Source organism: Stegostoma tigrinum, chromosome 19, assembly GCF_030684315.1.
Source record: "Stegostoma tigrinum isolate sSteTig4 chromosome 19, sSteTig4.hap1, whole genome shotgun sequence".
NCBI lineage: Eukaryota > Metazoa > Chordata > Chondrichthyes > Orectolobiformes > Stegostomatidae > Stegostoma > Stegostoma tigrinum.
Window position 1 is genome coordinate 5,646,831 of NC_081372.1, and position 21,471 is coordinate 5,668,301.

A 21,471-nucleotide genomic window follows, 5' to 3' on the forward strand; every position below is an offset into this window, starting at 1 on the left:
AAGAATAAGGGGGAAAGAAATCAAACTTCGCATTTTAAAAATTCATTCATGGGGTGTGGGGATTGCTGGCGGGACCAGCATTTACTGCCCATCACGAATCACCTAAATAGCAGTAAAATTCAATGAAATTTCTGGGGTTTTGAGGCATATGTAGGTCAGACCAGGTATGGGTAGTAGATTATTTTCTCTACAGAACATTAGTGAACCAGATTTTTTTAAAAACAACAATTAACAATGGTTATGTTCGACATTACACTAGCTTTTTGTTCCAAAGTTTTTAAAAAAAACTGATTTCAAATTTCACCATTTGCCATGGTGGGGCTCAAGCCTATGTTGTTAGAATATGAGCTGGGGGTTCTGGATTGGTAGTCTAGAGATATTAGAAGACCTATAACGCCTTTCCTATCAATTCTGTCGGTATATTCTTTATGATTACTGACCTTCTAACTATATCATAGGCCAACACAACCATGTTAGGCCACAATTTCAGTACCAGATTCAGCAGCGTCAACGAGGTCAGTCTTCCTGCCTTCCTTGGATCATCCACATAACTAACCCAACCATCAGATCCCAATGGCATAAATAAATCAATGAATGGCAGAACTAGGGCTCCCAACACTTCTACAGTCAGATTCTCCCTATGATAAAATAAAAGCAAAAATATTCCTTTAGCAGTGATTCTATTCATCAAATACACCTTACACTTTTAACTCCTTCCTCATTAGGTCCCAACGTCCAAGTCCTGTTGGATAAATGGGCCAGACTGCTGGACCTCCCTCCCAGAAGGTCCAAGCAGGGTACATGATGTCATAGTATTCTGATGTCTGTAACAGAAAAATAAGTTGCAATGTTTTATTGTTTAAAATGCATAGTCAACACCAAGTTCAAGAGCTGGACATTGTTGAAAGTCTCCTTTGATAATTACCTTGCTGAAAGATAAAACAGGCCTGATGGGTTTCATCCAGTTTGGAACCTGAGGGTAGTCTCGGACATTGAGCACAAATTCCATGTCAGGAAGCTGGTCAATTATTTCTAATATAAAATGCTCTACCCCACTGCACCTGAACATAAAACAAAAAGACAGTATGAAATTGACTGGCTAGCTCACCTCAAATGGAGATATATCAAGAGAAGCATTTATAGCAATGCATGGCCTATTGCCACAGAGTGGTTAAATCAGCATGCCTTCTGCTTTGTGTTTCCAATATTTGTATTTTAGTTTTCTAATTTTTCTTTAATAATTGAAGTTAAGCGAAACTGCCACCACCATAGCATCATTAGTGTATTCCAGATCCTAAACACTTTTCCTCAGGATTCCTCATGTCAGCACTGCCTTATTTGCTATTTATCCTAAAACTCTCTTCTCTGATTCTTAACCCTTACTTCTGCTGGAGATGTTTCTCAGTGACTACTCTGTCCAAGTTCCTCATGATTTTGAGCACTTTAATAATTACTTGCTGAAGCTAGAATTACCCAGTGATAGAAATTAAGTGAAATTTGGATCATTTCAACCACCCACACAAGGATGTGAAATGGTTTATGTTCCACAAATTAAAGATATTTATGAATCAATCACATAAAAAGCACGTTCAAGATGTTTGTAAAAGCAGGTGGTTGACAAAAGGGACCACGGCAGCCACTTTCAAACCAATCTGTAATTTTGTAGGTGGGGAGACAGGTAATTAAATGAGTTGTTGATTGTAATTGAGATATTCCAGGGGTCCATGATTTGTACAGCAGTCATCGAGCAGCGACCCCAAGTCTAAAATCACATAGGCTAAAGAAATCACTCAGATTGACCATGGTGGAACTCACAAGATGAAGTTACTTAAGTGAACTCAGTTGAGAAAAGACATGAACTGTGTGAAGGTATTTGTCTGTTAGAGGATATGGGTTGCAGAATTCTGAATTAACCTATACTTCAGGAGAATAATGGCAGAGAAATCAGAAAGGAAGCCATTTGAGGAATTAATCTTATAAAAGGACAAGAGGGGCAACATTTTTTATTTACATAGAGTGTGGTTCATGTGTGGAATGAACTGCCACAGAATGTGGTGGATGTAGGTACAGTTACAACATTTAAAAGACATTTGGATAAGTTCATGAATAAGAAAGATTTGGAGGGATGTGGGCCAAGCACAGGGAGGTGGGACTGGTTTAGTTTGGGAACATGGTAAGCATGGACTGGTTGAACCAAACTGTCTGTTACCATGCAATATTACTCTAGATGAACATATGGAAGAGTGTTCCAGCAGAGTGGAAGAGGTAAAATGTTGAAGGTAATGTTCCAGATGTGGAAAGGGGCAAACTGGATCTCACATTTAAACAGTTCAGTTGAGGACCAAAGACTTTGACTTTAATCTTCACTTATCCTATTGTGTGACTCACATCTAATACACACTACTGAAGGTTTAATTCATTGTTCACTGCTGTAAAGATTTTTGTTTGAACAAGCAGCATCATGGATAAAAACTGAAAGAACTAAGGATGCTGTAAATCAGGAACAAAAACAGAGGTTGCTGGAAAAACTCAGCAGGTCTGGCAGCAACTGTAAAGAAAAACGTCAGAGTTAATGTTTTGGATCCAAAACTGGTGATAGCTGGGAAAACATTGGGTTACATACAGAAAATAGGGAGGGGGATAAGGCAGGAAGTAAACGCTAGGATAAAGGATAGAGCCCGAAGACAGAGAAGAGCAAGTGGACAGACAAAGGAGTTGATATTGCATCATGGTTGGTGGAATCAGGTTCCAGTGGTTTATAGATGTTGGAGAATTTCGCAGTCAGAAACCTCTAAAGGAAAAAGGTCTACCTCTTTGGCTCATTTTAGTCCCATATTACAAATGCATCAAATCCCAGAAGGGCTGCCTATTCTCCCACCTGGCAGGGAACATGCAGTCATCTTGTCGATACAACTTGTTCTGAATTATCTGGTAGTGAGTCCCGACATTTTTACTGACAGTATCAGCCATCATATCACTGGAGATTCCTTGCTTGAAGGGTGAAAGATCATCCTCTAGGACACTGAATAAAAAAAAAATTACAAAAGGGTAACAGGTCAAAGATAATTTTTATTTATTCCTCCTAGCCTATGTTACTACTTTCACAGAAAAGAAAAGCATAGTCTATTAATGCATTTGTACACTATGCAATCTGAGTTAATAATTAGGCTGTGCCCCAACTTTCAAGGGATATGAACCTAACTCAATTCACAAGCATCATACATCCAGAGGTACTTATACGAAACAGGAGCACCAGCAATTCAAGAACGGTGAAACATTCAACTGCTTTCACAAATTGAATTAAACTGATATAAACCAGTTCATGAGCAGACGGACAATGCAGCAGTACATCAAAGCTTATATCTAGGGGTAGACAATAGCCTAAAGATACTGTTACTGGGCTGGTAATATGGTGGCACAGGCTAATACTCTGAACAAAGGGGGTCAACTTCCACAAAAACAGAGGTAGAGCTCAAACTGAATTAACAAATTTAATTATAAAAATCTGGAACTGAATGGGGGTCTCAGTAATGGCAACCATTAAACTATCAGAAGATTATGATTAAAAACCCATCTGATTTACTGGTCCTTTAGTGACGGAAATCTATACTCTTATCCAGTCAGGCCCTATGTTACTCCAGACCCAGCGCAACGTAGCTGACTTTTAAACAGCCTTAAGGGCAAACAGGGATGGGTAACAATTGCTGGCCTTCCCAGAGATGCATACATGTTTGAACAAATAAAAAATATACACATTTCTCTTAACGTTCAGCTTCTCCAATTATATCAAACAAATTCTCTAATCATAAAATCCTCTGGGTTCGACAGTAGGAACGATTGTGGGTTTGCAGTGAGCTTTTGCATGCGTGATTTTCCAGGATAAGTTTATGGCTTGCACACACGAGGACTACAAAACACCTGTTTATAACTCTTCTTATAAATTTTCCTGGTGTTAAAACCCATAGCCAAGAACTTAGAACTCACATTTGCTGCTGGGAGATTTATAGTTCATCATCCAAGGTGACATTGGAAGAATTACTTTTTCTATATTCTCTCTAGGAATGTGAGCATCACTGGCAAAACTATATTTATTGCCTTAGAAGGCAACAACCACTTTCTTGAGAAATTGTTTTTACTACATGGGATTTCTTAACCTACTACGGAGGGACATCAAGAAATGACCACAGAACGTGCACTAGAGCTACACACTGGCCAGACCACACAGGTACAGGAAGTTCCATTCCATTACAAGAACATCAATCTTTCAATGACAGCCAAGAAGGCAGCTGGTGCTAGTCCACAGATTTCATAAATTAAAATATGCAATAAAGATCATACAGCAGCAATGGATGTAGTAACTGCCGGGCTGCAGAGCAACTGGTTTCCTCTTTTGTGTTAAGTGATGTGAGATCTGTCAGCCAACTTTTCGGAAGCAGATACTCTTGTGCCTGTTGGACAGCTACAACAATATAATATTGTGGTGTTTGCCCTCATCAACCTCTATCACCTCAAGGTGTGACCTCAATCTGATACCCACCACGAAAGACATTATTACAAAGAGACTGAACAGTTGGGGTAAGGATGAACCAGCGTACTCCTGACTGTATGGGAAATGTGAGGCAGCTAAAGACACTGGCACGCACAGCTGAAGTCGAGGAATAATATTAAGATGCAACTCTAAGAAAACCATGATATAAAAAAGTTAAAAATAATATTCTAAAGAGTAAGACCACACCGTTGGTGACAGCTGCAGTTATGTTGGATGCAGGGCTGGTAAGAACCCACAGCTGCTGATATCTTGTCCTTGTACCTGTGCCAACTTCCATCTAAAAAAATAAATACCACACTGTTAGAATTGAGTCATGGTTAACAAGAGTAGATTGAATTTAACTGTTTGGTTCTGGCTGAGTTAAGAGAGATGCAAGTAGAGCCACTCTGTCCCCTGAGTACATTATTAGAGCACATGCACCTATTTCCCAATAAACGCAATGCATTAAATTTGTAAATGTGCAACAGTTTAATAAACACAGGCCCAGAAATTCCGATCAGGCTTAGAAATCCTATTTCATTAAACTGTTGACATCTAGACTGGAGATTCCCAAATGAGTCGTTCTGTTACAAACCTGTCCAGGAATTCTCTAATCCAGCCAGAAGAAGAGCAGATCATCATCAAAACCATGCCCCCCAAATGTAAATTGAGTGAACCTTCTCTGAACTGAATCCTGTGCTTTTGCATCCTTTCTTATATAAGGGAGACCTAAATAGTCCACAGCACTCCAGATATGGCCTTACCAATGCTGCATATAACTGTAGTAGGACATTCGTTTTCACATAATCCACATTCCTCTTCCAATAAACACCAGCATTCCATTAATTTACTAATCACTTGCTGTATCTGCATAATAGCCACCTTGTGATTCACAACTGTGCAATCTATCTCCATTTACAGTTCTATCATTCCTGTCAGAGTGGACAAGTTCAAATTTTCCCACGTTACTCTGCAACAGCCAGAAGCTGGTGCTACTAACAACTGGTGGAAAAGTTTTGAAGTGCCAAGCGAAGGCTGACATGCTGATGTCATGAGCCCAAATATTAACAGGTGACCTTGGGCTGCATAACAAGTACTTTCAGAAGTTCGGAGTTATATTGTGAACTCTTAATAATGAGTCAATTTCACATGGGTAATCCTCCAGTTCAATAAGCCTTATGCTTCTAGCTTTCCCAAATGACCAATGCGTAAGAGATAGGAGCTGTAAACCACATGGACCCATGGAGTCTTCTCTGCAACTTTGCATGTCAGCCCTCCCTTAGTTTAATATGACTCAGAGTTGAGAATCTCTACCCTGGGTCTTCATGACACCAAATGGAACAATTCTTGACCTGCAGATTCTTGACCAAAAGGCAGGACACCCTGTGAAGAAACTTTCACAGATGCACCATAGAAAGCATTCTATCCAGGTGCATAACAGCCTGATATGGCAATTGCTCTGCCCAGGACTGTAAGAAACTACAGAAAGTTATATGCACAGCCCAGACCATCACGGAAGCCAACCTCCCATCCATGGACTCCATCTCTACGTCTCGTTGCTGCGGAAAGGCTGCCAACATCAAAGACCCCTCCCATCCTGGCAGCCCTCTCTCCAATTTCTTCTGTCAGGCAGAAGTTATGGAAGCTTGAACACACACTCCAACAGGTTCAAGAACAGCTTCTTCCCTGCTGTTATTAGACTGCTGAATGGATCTCTCAAACTTCAAACAATGTTGGTCTCGCTTTGTGCACCTCCTGTGCAGTAGTAACCTTGTATGATCTGTCTGCCCTTGTTTCCTATGATCTGCCTGTATTGCTTGCAAAACAAAGCTTTTCACTATACTTAGGTACTCGTGACTACAATAAATCAAACCAAAAGTAGTGGGATCCAGTGCGCTGGAGTCATTTCTTTTTTTGGTGTTGTTCTACTTATTATCAAATTGTATGGATTCACAGCATGATGGACATGTCATTTTAACAACAGGGAGAAAGCTCCTCCCAGTTGAAGAGAATTTCTTCATTCTGCATAGATCACTGTAATTGAGAGATTTGGACAGGCGACGTCCATACTACATGGCATTCAGAACAATAAAAAGCAATTTGATTCAACTATTTAAAATCCTGAGTGGTCTGTCCAGGGTAGATACGGAGAGAATGTTTCCTCTTATGGGTCAATGGAGAAAGGGCTCACTGTTTAAATATCAGGGGTCGCACATTTAAAAGAGAGATTAGGCAAAAAAAACTTTTGCTCAGAGAGTAAAGACTCGTTGGAACTGGCTTCCTGAAAAGGTAGCAGAGTCAGAATTTTGAATAAGGATTTTTTAAAGCAGTGGTAGATTGATTCTTGTTAAACAAGGGATTGAAAGGTTATCAGTGGTAGGCAGGAGTGTAGATTTGAGGTTACAATTAGATCAGCCATGATCTTATCAAATGATGGACATACTCAAAGGGCTGAATGGCCTACTCCTGCTTCGTACGCTCGTACAAGAATTAAGGGAACAGGATCTCACAGAGTTATCAGTCATTGGACACAACAACACTTGGACTTTGTTTTAGTGACAGATAATAATGCTGGACAGGTTTCATTAGCAATGTTCCCTCTATACCCTGATTCACTGGAAGGATTGTCAAATAAGCATGCTGAACCTTCTTTCTACTAGGTTCACAAGCATTCAGGCAAAACTTAAAATCAACTACAACAAATATTTCCATTCAATATGATCATGGCTGCCCTTAGACTTCAAATCTATTTTCTAACCACTGCCCACATCTCTCGATAGACCAAATTTCTGTCTTTTGCAGCATTAAATATAGAAAGGGATGCAACAATTTTCTGGGGTAGAGAATTCCAAAATGCACAATTCTTTGCATAAATTTTGCATCTCAGCCCCATAAACACAGAAATATAGAAAATAGCAGGAACAGGTCATGTGGTCTTTTGAGCCAGCTCTGCTCTTTAATATGATTGCGGTTGATCATCCAACTCAGTACCATTTGCCAGAATTCTCCCCATAATCTTTGATCCCTTTAACTCTAAGAACTAAATGTAACTCTAATGTAATTCTCTCAGTTTAACTCAAAGAATTAAATGTAAGAATTGCAAAACTTCATCAATTTCGCCTCCAATTTCCACCCTGCCCTCACTTTCATCTGGTCTATCTCTGACTCTTCCCTTCCATTCCTCGACATTTCTGTTTCCACTTCCGGGGGGTAGAGTGGCCACTAATATTCAGTACAAACCCACCAACTCCCACAGCGGCCTGCACTATACATCCTCACACCCCAGTTCCTGTAAAGACTCCAAACCATTCTCTCAGTTCCTCCGTCTCTGTCGCATATGTTCAGACAAGTCCAACTGCGACAAGGGAGCCTCCGAAACGTACACAGTCTTCCTCAACCGAGGATTCCCCAGCTCCGTTGTTGACAGGGCCCTCAATCGGTCCGACCTATCTCCCACAATTCCGCCCTCACCCCTCTCTTCTGTCCCACACAGCGATAGGGTCACCCTTATGCTCACCCACCATCCCACCAGCATCCACATCCAGAAGATCGTCAGACGCTATTTCCGCCACCTCCAGCAATATGCCGCCACCACCAGACAAATATTTCCCTCCCCTCCCTTGTCCACCTTCGGCAGGGACTGTTCCCTCCGGGACACCCTGGTCCGTACCTCCTTCACCGCCAACACCTCCCCACATCCCTACGGCATCTTCCCCTGGAACTGGCGAAGATGCAACACCTGCCCACTTACCTCCTCCCTCCCCACTATCCAAAGGCCCAAACATAACACTTCACCTGCACTTCCAAGAATCTAGTCTACTGCATTCACTGCTCACATTGTATCTCCTCTACATTGGGGAAACAAAGCACAGACTTGGTGACCACTTCACAGAACATCTATGTTCTGCTGGCAAAAAAGACCCTGACCTACCTTTTGTCTGCCACTTCAATGCATCACCCTGCTCCCAGGCTAATATCTTTGTCTCTGGCTTGCTACAGTGTTCCAGTGAAGCCCAGCGCAAACTGGAGAAACAACACCTCATTTTCTACTTGGGGACCCTACAGCCCTCCGGACTCAATACTGAGTTCAATAATTTTGGGGCCTAAACTGCCCCATGTCCCAGCTCCCCCCGACCCCACACATCAGGCCTTGTTACCACAGAGCCTGCCACTACGCACCGCCCCATTGTTAGTCACTAACAGTCCCCATTAAAAATTAGTCACCCTCCCAGCCTGATCATTAGCAACTCCTTTATCCAACTGTCTTTCTGTCTTTGGACTCTATCCTATTGTTTACTCCCTACCCCAACCACCTCCCTATTTTCTGCATATAAACTGATGTTTTCCCAGCCACCATTAGTTCTGAGGAAGGGTCACTGGACCGGAAACGTTAACTCTGTTTTCTCCTCCACAGATGCTGCGAGACTTGCCCAGCTTTTCCAGCAACTTTGTTTTTGTAACTAAATGTAACAGTATTTTCTTGAGATTGTCAGTCTGCTGTAGACTTGCCAGTCCAGAGACAATACCGTTACATCTGGTTCTGAAGGAGGGTCATATGTAATTCCAAACATTAACTCCATTTCTCAGCCTACAGACACTGCCAGATCAGTTGAGCTTCTCTAGAATTGCATTTTTATTTTGCTCGGTGTCAGCACCTGAGGAATCTTGTCTTTTCATGAAATCACATCATTCTTTTATACTTAATCTGGAATTTTCTTCTCAAAAGGGTTGATTTAGTGCTTGTAGTACTGAGTAGATTCTTTTTATATAGGGGTATTGGAGAAAGGGCAAAGAATAAGAAGCTGTGGTATAGGTTAGCTATCAAGTAATTGATAGGTGAGGAGATCACAAGCCTCCTTCTGTTCTTCGTGTTCATTCAGTGGAAACAAAAGTAAACTCAAATGATTTCAACCAATTAATAGTAATTCCCTCTCAAATTTGTAATGCTATCTCTAGCTACCTGTTTGCATGAGCATGCTCTAAAGTCGACTGGTGCCACCATCAGGCATTTAGACTTGTTAGCAGCATGTGCATTATTAGAAACATGGAGGCTGCTCTTCAACAACTCTTCACTTTCCCCTTCCTAACAGTGCACCCTCTCCCATGCTGCTCCCTCCTTTCCAGAGGACCCCATTCCCATTAATCTGCCTTGTTCTTCCCTGTGTTCACCACTTGCATTTGCCCCGTGACTATCCTCTGTCAGATCTCCCTAAACTGGAGGCCAGTGCAGATTTCTACCCCCACCACCTATTACCCACCCCAACACACCCGGCCAATACGCACTCTACCACATACCCTAACCCTAACACCCCCAACCTGTCACCCACTACATTCCCCTACCCCTTCCCCAGCATCCCCTCAACACTCTCAAACAACCCCAACTCCCTCCCAGCACCACAACCATCTTCCCGGACACCCCCACTACCTCCGCCATCCCGACCCCCCCTACTCCCGCCACCATCCCGAAGCCCTCCCACTCCCTCTGCCTTCCCGACCCACCCCACTCTCTCCACCATCGCCCCCCGACTCCCTCCACCATCGCCCCTCGACTCCCTTCACCATCATCCACTCCCGACTCCCTCCACCATCATTCTCACCCCCCCGACTCCCTCCACCATCAACCCCCACCCCGACTCCCTCCACCATCATTCCCCCACCCCGACTCCCTAAACCATCATTCCCCTCCCCCCGACTCCCTCCACCATCATTCACCCCCCCTACTCCCTCTGCCATCATTCCACCCCCGGCTCCCACCGCCATCAATCCCCCCATGATCTCCCCACCACAATCATTCCCCCACCCCGACTCCCTCCACCATCAATCCACCCCACCGACTCCCCCCACCATCATTCCACCCCCCGACTCCTTCCACCATCATCCTCCCCCATCTCCCCCCCACCATCATTCCCCCCGACTCCCTCCACCATCATTCCCCCCCATCATCTCCCCCCCACCATCATTCCCCCCAACTCCTTCCACCATCATTCCCCCCCATCGTCTCCCCCTGACTCCCTCCACCATCATTCCCCTCCATCATCTCCCCCCCCACCATCATTCTCCCCCTGACTCCCTCCACCATCATTCCCCCCATCATCTCCCCCCACCATCATTCCCCCCGACTCCCTCCACGATCATTCCCCCCCATCATCTCCCCCCCGACTCCCTCCACCATCATTCCCCCCATCATCTCCCCCCACCATCATTCCCTCCGACTCCCTCCACGATCATTCCCCCCCATCATCTCCCCCCCGACTCCCTCCACGATCATTCCCCCCCATCATCTCCCCCCCGACTCCCTCCACCATCATTCCCCCCATCATCTCCCCCCACCATCATTCCCTCCGACTCCCTCCACGATCATTCCCCCCCATCATCTCCCCCCCGACTCCCTCCACCATCATTCCACACCCCCAACTCCCTCCACCATCATTTCCCCCCGACTCCCCCCATCACCCCTCGACTCCCTCCACCAACATTCCGCCCCTGACTCACTCCCATCATTCACCCCGTCCCACCATCATGCACCCCCATCATTACCCCCGCCCCACCATCATCTACCCCCAACCATCATCCCCCGCGACACCCTCCACCATCATCCCTCCTGCGACACCCTCCACCATCATTCCCCCCATCATCTGCCCCCCCACCATCATTCGCCCCCTGACTCCCTCCCCCATCATTCACACCCTGACTCCCTCCACCATCATTCCCCCCCAACGGACTCCCTCCACCATCATTCCCCCCCCCGACTCCCTCCACCATCATTCCCCCCCCCGACTCCCTCCACCATCATTCCCCCCCGACTCCCTCCACCACCATTCCCCCCCCCGACTCCCTCCACCACCATTCCCCACCAAACTCCCTCCACCATCATTCACCCCCACAACTCCCTCCATCATTCCCCTCCGACTCCCTCCACCATGATGCCCCCCCATCATCTCCCCCCCACCATGATTCCACCCTCCAACTCCCACCATCATTCCCCCCATCATCATTCCCCCCCCGACTCCCTCCACCATCATTCCACTCCCCCGCCACCCTCCACCATCATCCACTCCGACCCCCTCCACCATCATTCGCACCCCCCGACTCCCTCCACCATCGTTCCCCCCGACTCCCCCCATCATCTCCCCCCCACCATCATTGTCCCCCGACTCCCTCCATCTTCATTCCCCCCCGACTCCCTCCACCATCATTCCCCCCCACCATCATCTCCTCCCGACTCCCTCCGCCATCATTTCCCCCCGACTCCCTCCGCCATCATCCCCCCGACTCCCTCCGCCATCATTTCCCCCCGACTCCCTCCGCCATCATCCCCCCCGACTCTCTCCGCCATCATCCCCCCCCGACTCTCTCCGCCATCATCCCCCCCGACTCCCTCCGCCATCATCCCCCCCGACTCCCTCCGCCATCATTCCCCCCACCATCATCCCCCACATAATCTCCCCCCCACCATCATTTCCCCCCAACTCCCTTTGCCATCATTCCCCCCCATCATCTCGCCCCCACCATCATTCCCCCCCGACTCCCTCCGCCATCATTCCGCCCCGACTCCCTCCGCCATCAACCCTCCCCTGACTCCCTTGCCATCATCCCCCCGCCCGACTCCCTCCGCCATCATTCCGCCCCGACTCCTTCCGCCATCATACGCCCCCGACTTCCTGCGCCATCATTCCCCTCCACCGACTCCCTCCGCCATCATACCCCCCCGACTCCCTCCGCCATCATACCCCTCCGACTCCCTCCGCCATCATTCCCCCCCGACTCCCTCCGCCATCATCCCCCCGCACCATCATTACCTACCCCATCATTCCCACCACCCAATCATCCCCACCCCCAAATCAACCACCCCCATCATCCCACCCATCATTCCCCCAGCCCCACCATCATCCCCCCCCGCCATCATCTTCCTCTCCACCATCACATCCCACCGACTCCATCCGCCATCATTCCCCCCGACTCCCTCCGCAATCATTCCCCGACTCCCTGCCATCATCCCTCCCCACCATCAACCCCCCCCCGACCACCATCATATCACCCCTCGTCATGCGTCCCCCCACCCAATCATTCCCCCTCCCCTCCAATCATTTCCCCCTCCCCCATTCATTCCCACCTCCTCCCATTCATTTCCCCCTTCCCCTCCCCCATTCATTTCCCCCCTCCCCCCTATTCATTCCCTCACCCCCATTCATTCCCCCTTCCCCGCACACTCCCCCCATTAATTCCCCCTCCCCCCTTCATTCCCCTCTCCCCCTCCCCCCATTCATTCCCCCTTCCCCTCATTCATTCCCCCCTCCCCCTCCAACCCATTCATTACCCCTCCCCCTCCCCCCCAATTCATTACCCCTCCCCCTCCACCCTTCATTCCCCCCTCCCCCTCCACCCCATTCATTCCCCGCCTCCCCCTCCCCCAATCATTCCCTCCCTCCCCCCATTCATGCCCCCCACCCCCATTCACTCCCCCCATTCATTCCCCCCTCCCCCATTCATTTTTCCCCTCCCCCACAATCATTCGCCCCTCCCCCTCCACCCCATTCATTCCCTGCCTCCCCCTCCCCCCATTCATGCCCCCCACCCCCATTCACTCCTCCCAATCATTTCCCCTCCCCCATTCATTTTTCCCCTCCCCAACAATCATTCCCCCCTCCCCCTCATTCATTCCCCCTCCCCCTCCACCCCATTCATTCCCCCCTCCCCCTCCACCCCATTCATTCCCCCTCCCCCTCATTTATTCCCCGCCTCCCCCTCCCCCCGATCATTCCTCACCTCCCCCTCCCCCCCATTCATTCCCCCCTCCCCACCATTCATGCCCCTCTACCCCCATTCACTCCTCCCAATCATTCCCCCCTCCCCCCATTCATTTTTGCCCTCCCCCTCAATCATTCCCCCTCCCCCCATTCATTTTTCCCCTCCCCGTCAATCATTCCCCCCTCCCCCAACCATTCCCCCCATCTTTCCCCCCTCCCCCAATCATTCCCCCCTCCCCGCCAAATCATTCTCCCTCCCCTCCCCCAATCACTTCCTCTCCCCTCCCATCATTTCCCCCCCAATCCCTTCTCCCTCCCCTCCCCCCATCCAATCCCCCTCCCCTCCCCCCATCCAATCCCCCTCCCCTCCCTCCCGCCCATCCAATCCCCCTCCCCTCCGTCCCGCTCATCCAATCCTTCTCCCCTCCCCCCATCCAATCCCCCTCTCAAATCATCCCCCCTCCCCGTCAAATCATCCCCTCCTCCCCCCAATCATTTCTCCCTCCCCCCAAATCATTATCCTAACCATCCCATCATGCCCGCCACCCCATCCCATCCCATCATTCCCCCCCCAATCCCACCCCATCATTCCCCCCTCCCCCATTCATTCCCACGTCCTCCCATTCATTTCCCCTTCCCCTCCCCCAATTCACTCCCCCTTCCCCGCACACTCCCCCCATTAATTCCCCCTCCCCCCTTCATTCCCCACTTCCCCTCATTCATTCCCCCCTCCCCCTCCCCCCCAATTCATTCCCCCCTCCCCCTCCACCCCATTCATTCCCCCCTCCCCCTCCACCCCATTCATTCCCCGCCTCCCCCTCCCCCAATCATTCCCTGCCTCCCCCTCCCAACAATCATTCCCTCCCTCCCCCTCCCCCCAATCATTCCCTCCCTCCCCCCATTCATGCCCCCACCCCCATTCACTCCCCCCTCCCCCCATTCATTCCCCCCTCCCCCCATTCATTTTTCCCCTCCCCCACAATCATTCCCCCCTCCCCCTCCCCCAATCATTCCCCCCTCCCCCTCCCCCAATCATTCCCCCCTCCCCCTCCCCCAATCATTCCCCACCTCCCCTTCCCCCCATTCATGCCCCCCAACCCCATTCACTCCTCCCAATCATTCCCCCCTCCCCCATTCATTTTGCCCCTCCCCAACAATCATTCGCCCCTCCCCCTCCACCCAATTCATTCCCCCCTCCCCCCCCATTCATTCCCCCCTCCCCCCCATTCATTCCCCCCTCCCCCCCCATTCATTCCCCCCTCCCCCTCCACCCCATTCATTCCCCCCTCCCCCTCCACCCCATTCATTCCCCCCTCCCCCTCCACCCCATTCATTCCCCCTCCACCCCATTCATTCCCCCTCCACCCCATTCATTCCCCCTCCACCCCATTCATTCCCCCTCCCCCTCCACCCCATTTATTCCCCCTCCCCCTCCACCCCATTTATTCCCCCTCCCCCTCCACCCCATTTATTCCCCCTCCCCCTCCACCCCATTTATTCCCTGCCTCCCCCCCATTCATGCCCCCCTACCCCCATTCACTCCTCCCAATCATTCCCCCCTCCCCCCATTCATTTTCCCCCTCCCCCTCAATCACTCCCCCCTCCCCTCCCCCAACCATTCCCCCTATCTTTCCCCCCTCCCCCAATCATTCCCCCCTCCCCCCCAAATCATTCCCCCTCCCCTCCCATCATTTCCCACCCAATCACTTCTCCCTCCCCTCCCCCCATCCAATCCCCCTCCCCTCCCACCCACACATCCAATCCCCCTCCCCTCCCCCCAATCAATCCCCCCCTCCCCCCATCCAATCCCCCCCTCCCCCCATCCAAACCCCCCCCTCCCACCCCATCCAATCCCCCTCCCCCCCCATCCAATCCCCCTCCCCTCCCCCATCCAATCCCCCCCTCCCCCCATCCAATCCCCCCCCACCCCATCCAATCCCCCTCCCCTCCCCCCATCCAATCCCCCTCCCCTCCCCCCATCCAATCCCCCTCCCCCCATCCAATCCCCCTCTCAAATCATCCCCCCTCCCCCTCAAATCATCCCCTCCTCCCCCCAAATCATTACCCTAACCATCCCATCATTCGCTCCCACCATCCCATCATGCGCCCCACCCCATCCCATCATTCCCCACCACCATCCCATCATGCCCCCCACCCCACCCCATCATTCCACGCCACCCCATCATTCCCTCCCCAATCCCACCCCATCATTCCCCCCCCCAACATTCCCCATCATTCCCCCCTCCCAACATTCCCCCGCCATCATTCCCCCCCTCCGAATCCAACCCCATCATTCCCCCCCGAACATTCACCCCCCCAATCCCACCCCATCATTCCCCCCCCCCGAATCCCACCCCATCATTCCCCCCACAATCCCCCCCATCATTCCCCCCCCAATCCCACCCCATCATTCCCCCCCCAATCCCACCCCATCATTCCCCCCCATCCCACCCCATCATTCCCCCCCGCAACATTCCCCCCCCAATCCCACCCCATCATTCCCCCCCCAACATTCCCACCCCAATCCCTCTCCATCATTCCCCCCCCAATCCCACCCCATCATTCCCCCCCCAATCCCACCCCATCATTCCCCCCCCAATCCCACCCCATCATTCCCCCCCCCAATCCCACCCCATCATTCCCCCCCCAACGCACCCCATCATTCCCCCCCCGAATCCCACCCCATCATTCCCCCGCCGAATCCCACCCCATCATTCCCCCCCCGAATCCCACCCCATCATTCCCCCCCACAATCCCCCCCATCATTCCCCCCCCATCCCACCCCATCATTTCCCCCCCCCAACATTCCCCCCCCATCCCACCCCATCATTCCCCACCCAACATTCCCCCCCCAATCCCACCCCATCATTCCCCCCCCAATCCCACCCCATCATTCCCCCCCCAATCCCACCCCATCATTCCCCCCCAATCCCACCCCATCATTCCCCACCCAACATTCCCCCCCCCAATCCCACCCCATCATTCACCCCCCCAATCCCACCCCCATCATTCCCCCCCAACCCACCCCATCATTCACCCCCCAACATTTCCCCCCCATCATTCCACCCCCAATCCCACCCCATCATTCCCGCCCCCATCCCACCCCATCATCCCACCCCATCATTCCCCCCCGCAACATTCCCCCCCCCAATCCCACCCCATCATTCCCCCCCCAATCCCTCTCCATCATTCCCCCCCCAATCCCACCCCATCATTCCCCCCCCCAATCCCACCCCATCATTCCCCCCCCAACGCACCCCATCATTCCCCCCCCGAATCCCACCCCATCATTCCCCCCCCGAATCCCACCCCATCATTCCCCCCCACAATCCCCCCCATCATTCCCCCCCCTATCCCACCCCATCATTTCCCCCCCCAACATTCCCCCCCCAATCCCACCCCATCATTCCCCCCCCAATCCCACCCCATCATTCCCCACCCAACATTCCCCCCCATCATTCACCCCCCCAATCCCACCCCATCATTCACCCCCCCCAATCCCACCCCCATCATTCCCCCCCAACCCACCCCATCATTCACCCCCCAACATTTCCCCCCCCATCATTCCACCCCCAATCCCACCCCATCATTCCCGCCCCCATCCCACCCCATCATTCCCCCACCATCCCACCCCATCATTCCCCCCCCATCCCACCCCATCATTCGCCCCCCAACATTCCCCCCCCAACATTGTCCCCCATCATTCCCCCCCCAACATTCACCCCCCCAATCCCACCCCATCATTCCCCCCCATCTCACCCCATCATTCCCCACCGCAACATTCCCCCCCCAATCCCACCCCATCATTCCCCCCCCAACATTCCCCCCGCCCAACATTCCCACCCCAATCCCTCTCCATCATTCCCCCCCCAATCCCACCCCATCATTCCCCACCCCAATCCCACCCCATCATTCCCCCCCCCAATCCCACCCCATCATTCCCCCCCCAATCCCACCCCATCATTCCCCCCCCAATCCCACCCCATCATTCCCCCCCCCAATCCCACCCCATCATTCCCCCCCCAATCCCACCCCATCATTCCCCCCCCAATCCCACCCCATCATTCCCCCCCCCAATCCCACCCCATCATACCCCCCCCAATCCCACCCCATCATTCCCCCCCACAATCCCACCCCATCATTCCCACCCCCAATCCCACCCCATCATTCCCACCCCCAATCCCACCCCATCATTCCCACCCCCAATCCCACCCCATCATTCCCCCCCCAACATTTCCCCCCCATCATTCCACCCCAATCCCACCCTATCATTCCCCCCCAATCCCACCCCATCATTCCCCCCCGCAATCCCACCCCATCATTCCCCCCCCAATCCCGCCCCATCATTCCCCCCCCAATCCCGCCCCATCATTCCCCCCCCAACATTTCCCCCCCCAACATTTCCCGCCCCATCAGTTCCCCCCCCAATCCCACCCCATCATTCCCCCCCAATCCCACCCCATCATTCCCCCCCAACATTCTCCCCCCATCATTCCCCCCCCAATCCCACCCCATCTTCCCCCCCAATCCCACCCCATCATTCCCCACTGCAACATTCCCCCCCGCAATCCCACCCCATCATTCCCCCCCCCAACATTCCCACCCCAATCCCTCTCCATCATTCCCTCCTCCAACCCCACCCCATCATTCCCCCCCGCAAATCCCACCCGATCATTCCCACCCCCAATCCCACCCCATCATTCCCCCCCGCAAATCCCACCCGATCATTCCCACCCCATCATTCCCCCCGCAAATCCCACCCGATCATTCCCACCCCATCATTCCCCCCACCGAACATTCCCCCCCAATCCCACCCCATCATTTCCCCGCCCATCATTTCCCCCCCTCATCATTCCCCCCCCATCATCGTTCCCCCCATCATCATTCCCCCCCATCATCATCCTCCCCCCCCCATCATCATCCTCCCCCCCCATCATCATCCTCCCCCCCCATCATCATCATCCTCCCCCCCCCATCATCATCCTCCCCCCCCCATCATCATCATCCCCCCCCCATCATCATCATCCCCCCCCATCATCATCCTCCCCCCCCCATCATCATCCTCCCCCCCCATCATCATCCTCCCCCCCCCCATCATCATCATCCCCCCCATCATCATCCTCCCCCCCCATCATCATCCTCCCCCCACCCCATCATCATCCTCCCCCCCCCATCATCATCATTCCCCCCCCATCATCATCATTCCCCCCCATCATCATCATTCCCCCCCCCCATCATCATCATTCCCCCCCCCCCATCATCATCATTCCCCCCCCCCCCATCATCATCATTCCCCCCCCCCCATCATCATCATTCCCCCCCTCATCCCACGCTTTGCCTGATTTTCTTTGTCTCAAACGGCCCATGTCTGAGGAACAGAGATCCCCGATTGTGCGAGCCCCCGACTGACTGGGCGGCTCGGTTCCAAGAGACTCCCCCCTTTTACCTGCTGGGGAGCTGCGGCCGACGGCCCCCACCCTCGGGCTGCCCAAAGCCAGCGCTGCCGCCGTCAATATCAACGACAACGGCCGCCATTTCCGCGCCATGGCCTACTGCGCCTGCGCGCTGACACGCTCGTTACCATGGAGACCGCGCTGAGGCCTACTCACTGACTGCAACCAGAGACCTGGGTATTGCAGGTTCTAATTGTTTTGTCATTAAAAACACACAAAAATTGCTGGAGAAACACAGCAGCATCTGTGGAGAGGGAAACAGTACAACTCAATGACAATATGGATATACAATGGCTCAGTGATAGGAAACAGGGATTAATCGTCGATGTATTTTTTTCAGGGCAGAAGTTGGTGTGAGATTCTGGTTTTTCCTGATCATAAAATTTTGCTTTAGCCATCACGCTTGATAAAACAGGCAAAAATTACACAGCTCAAATAACAGGGGAGGCAATGGCCTAGTGGTATTATCACTGGGCTGTAATCCATAGACTCATAACATTCCGGAGGTCCGTGTACAAATCCCTCCACAGCAGATGGTGGAATTTGAATCCAATAAAACATCTGGAATTAAGAATCAAATGAGGACCATGAACCTATTGCCGATTGTCAGAAAACCCACCTGGCTCACTAACGTCCTTTGGGGAAGGAAACAGGCAGCATTGACATTATCTTCAATGTCTCGGAGAAAGAGTCGTGGGTGGGGGCCGGAACAGGACCGGAACAAGGAACATTCCACATACCCCATGAAGAGACAGGCATAACTTGCCGTTGCCTGACCTTCCAGGTGAAGCAACACTTCACTTGCACTTTCCAGAATCTAGTCTACTGCATTCACTATTCACAATGTAGTCTCCTCGACATTGGAGAAACGAAGCGTAGACTTGGCAACTACTTTGCAGAACATCCACGTTCTACTCGCAAAAAAGACACTGAACTACCCGTTTTGCCTGCCACTTCAATGCACCACCCTGTTCCCTGGCCAACATCTCTGTCTCTGACTTGCTACAGTGTTGCAGTGAAGTTCAACGCAAGCTGGAGGAACAACACTTCATTTCTGGGGACCCTACAGCCCACCGGATTCAATACTGAGTTCAATAATTTTAGGGCCTAAACTTTCCCCTGCCCCAGCCCCACACACACCAGGCTTTGTAACCACATAGCCTACTATACACACCCCTTGTTGTTAGTCACTAATGGTCCCCATTAACAACTAATCACCCTCCCAGCCTGATCGTTATCATCTCTACCTTTCCAACTATCTTTCTCTCTCTCTTCGGGCTCTATCCTATCGTTTACTTCCCACCTTACTATTTTCTGCATATAAACTGATGTTTTCCCAGCTGCTATTAATTCTGAGGAAGGGTCACCGGACCAGAAATATTAACTCTGTTTTCTCCTTCACAGATGCTGCCACACCTGCTGAGCTTTTCCTGCAACTTTGTTTTTGTTGCATTATTATTTAACTGATTTGTGTAGTAAATAAAGTATAACAGTGACATGTATCCCCTTGCATCACATTTCCATTACCTAGTGTGTGTGTTTTTACATTGATTTGTGACCTTTCGACTATCTGGAATATTTAATCAATCAGTGTACTCCTGTTCCCATACGTGTCAGATAATTATTAAAAAAAATTCTGTCATGTGTTAGATCTTGAAGTGTAGGGGACAATTTCAAAGTTTGCAGAGACACAAAACTTGAAAAAATTGTGAACTGTAAGGACAGCAGTGTAGAACTCCAAACTTGAGCTCATCAACATGAGGAATGGTTGAGGACTCTGGGTTTGTCCTCTATGGAGTTTACAGGGATGAGGGGGAGATCTCATTGAAACTTACAGAATACTGAGAGGCCTAGATCAGGTGTACCTGAAGACAACATTTTCACTAGTAGGAGAGATTAGAACCTGAGGACGCAGCCTCAGGCTGAAATGACAACCCTTCAGAACTGAGATGAGGAATTCCTTCAGCCAGAGGGTGGTAAATCCGTGGAACTCATTGCCACAGAGGGCTGTGGAAGCCAAATCATTGAGTATTTAAGAGAGGTATAGGTTCTTGATAAATAAGTGGATCAAGCACTATCGGGAGAAGGCAGGAGAATGGGGTTGAAAAAAAACATACTGGCCATGATCAAGCAGACTTGATCTTATATCTGTGTGGAGCTGGATGAACACAGCAGGCCAAGCAGCATCTCAGGAGCACAAAGATGCTGCTTGGCCTGCTGTGTTCATCCAGCTCCACACTTTTGTTATCTTGGATTCTCCAGCATCTGCAGTTCCCATTATCATTGATCTTATATCTATCTTCTTTAATAAACTTCTTAACTGTTTCCGAATGATCTTTAGACTCCTTTCAAGAGTTAGCAGATTTCAATCCTGGTGATCTCCAAACTCCCATCCCGAGTGCCTGCTTTCTGACCACACAATCCAGCTCCTTTTCTCCCGCCCATCATCTTTCTTTCAACCCTCCCAGTCTCCTCAGTTCATTCATACTACAAGTATCTATTCTGTCTCCCCAGCTGGAGACTATGAATCTCAAATTCAACAACCCATACTCAAGTGTTGACAGTTCAAATGCAAGTCATTCTTTCTGTACTGAACCGCCTCAAGTATACATACATGTTGTCTTCATTGGTTTCAGCATTGTAGAACTAGCTCTTTTCTAAATTATTGAGTGTAATCTTCAGCTCTACTTTTTCCCAAGTAGTATTTTGTGAAAGATTTGTGGTCACTCAGTCAAAATAACTC

General features: G+C 50.8%; 1 protein-coding gene across 3 annotated transcripts in view; it reads right to left on the minus strand.

Annotated features, from left to right (window-relative positions):
- poglut1 (protein O-glucosyltransferase 1) overlaps positions 1-18,834 on the minus strand; it is a 30,667-nt gene extending 11,833 nt beyond the window's left edge. For 2 of the 3 annotated variants that reach the window (XM_048550333.2, XM_048550331.2), the window contains exons 1-5: positions 18,722-18,834; positions 4,736-4,826; positions 2,879-3,022; positions 926-1,061; positions 703-824 (exon numbers count right to left, since the gene is read on the minus strand). In XM_048550333.2, coding sequence (XP_048406290.1) covers positions 703-824; positions 926-1,061; positions 2,879-3,022; positions 4,736-4,826; positions 18,722-18,821 — 593 coding nt within the window. In that variant the 5' untranslated portion in view covers positions 18,822-18,834. The remainder of the gene's footprint in view (positions 1-702; positions 825-925; positions 1,062-2,878; positions 3,023-4,735; positions 4,827-18,721) is intronic. The other variant, XM_048550332.1, reaches the window with a different exon arrangement.
- Positions 18,835-21,471: the final 2,637 nt, after the last annotated feature.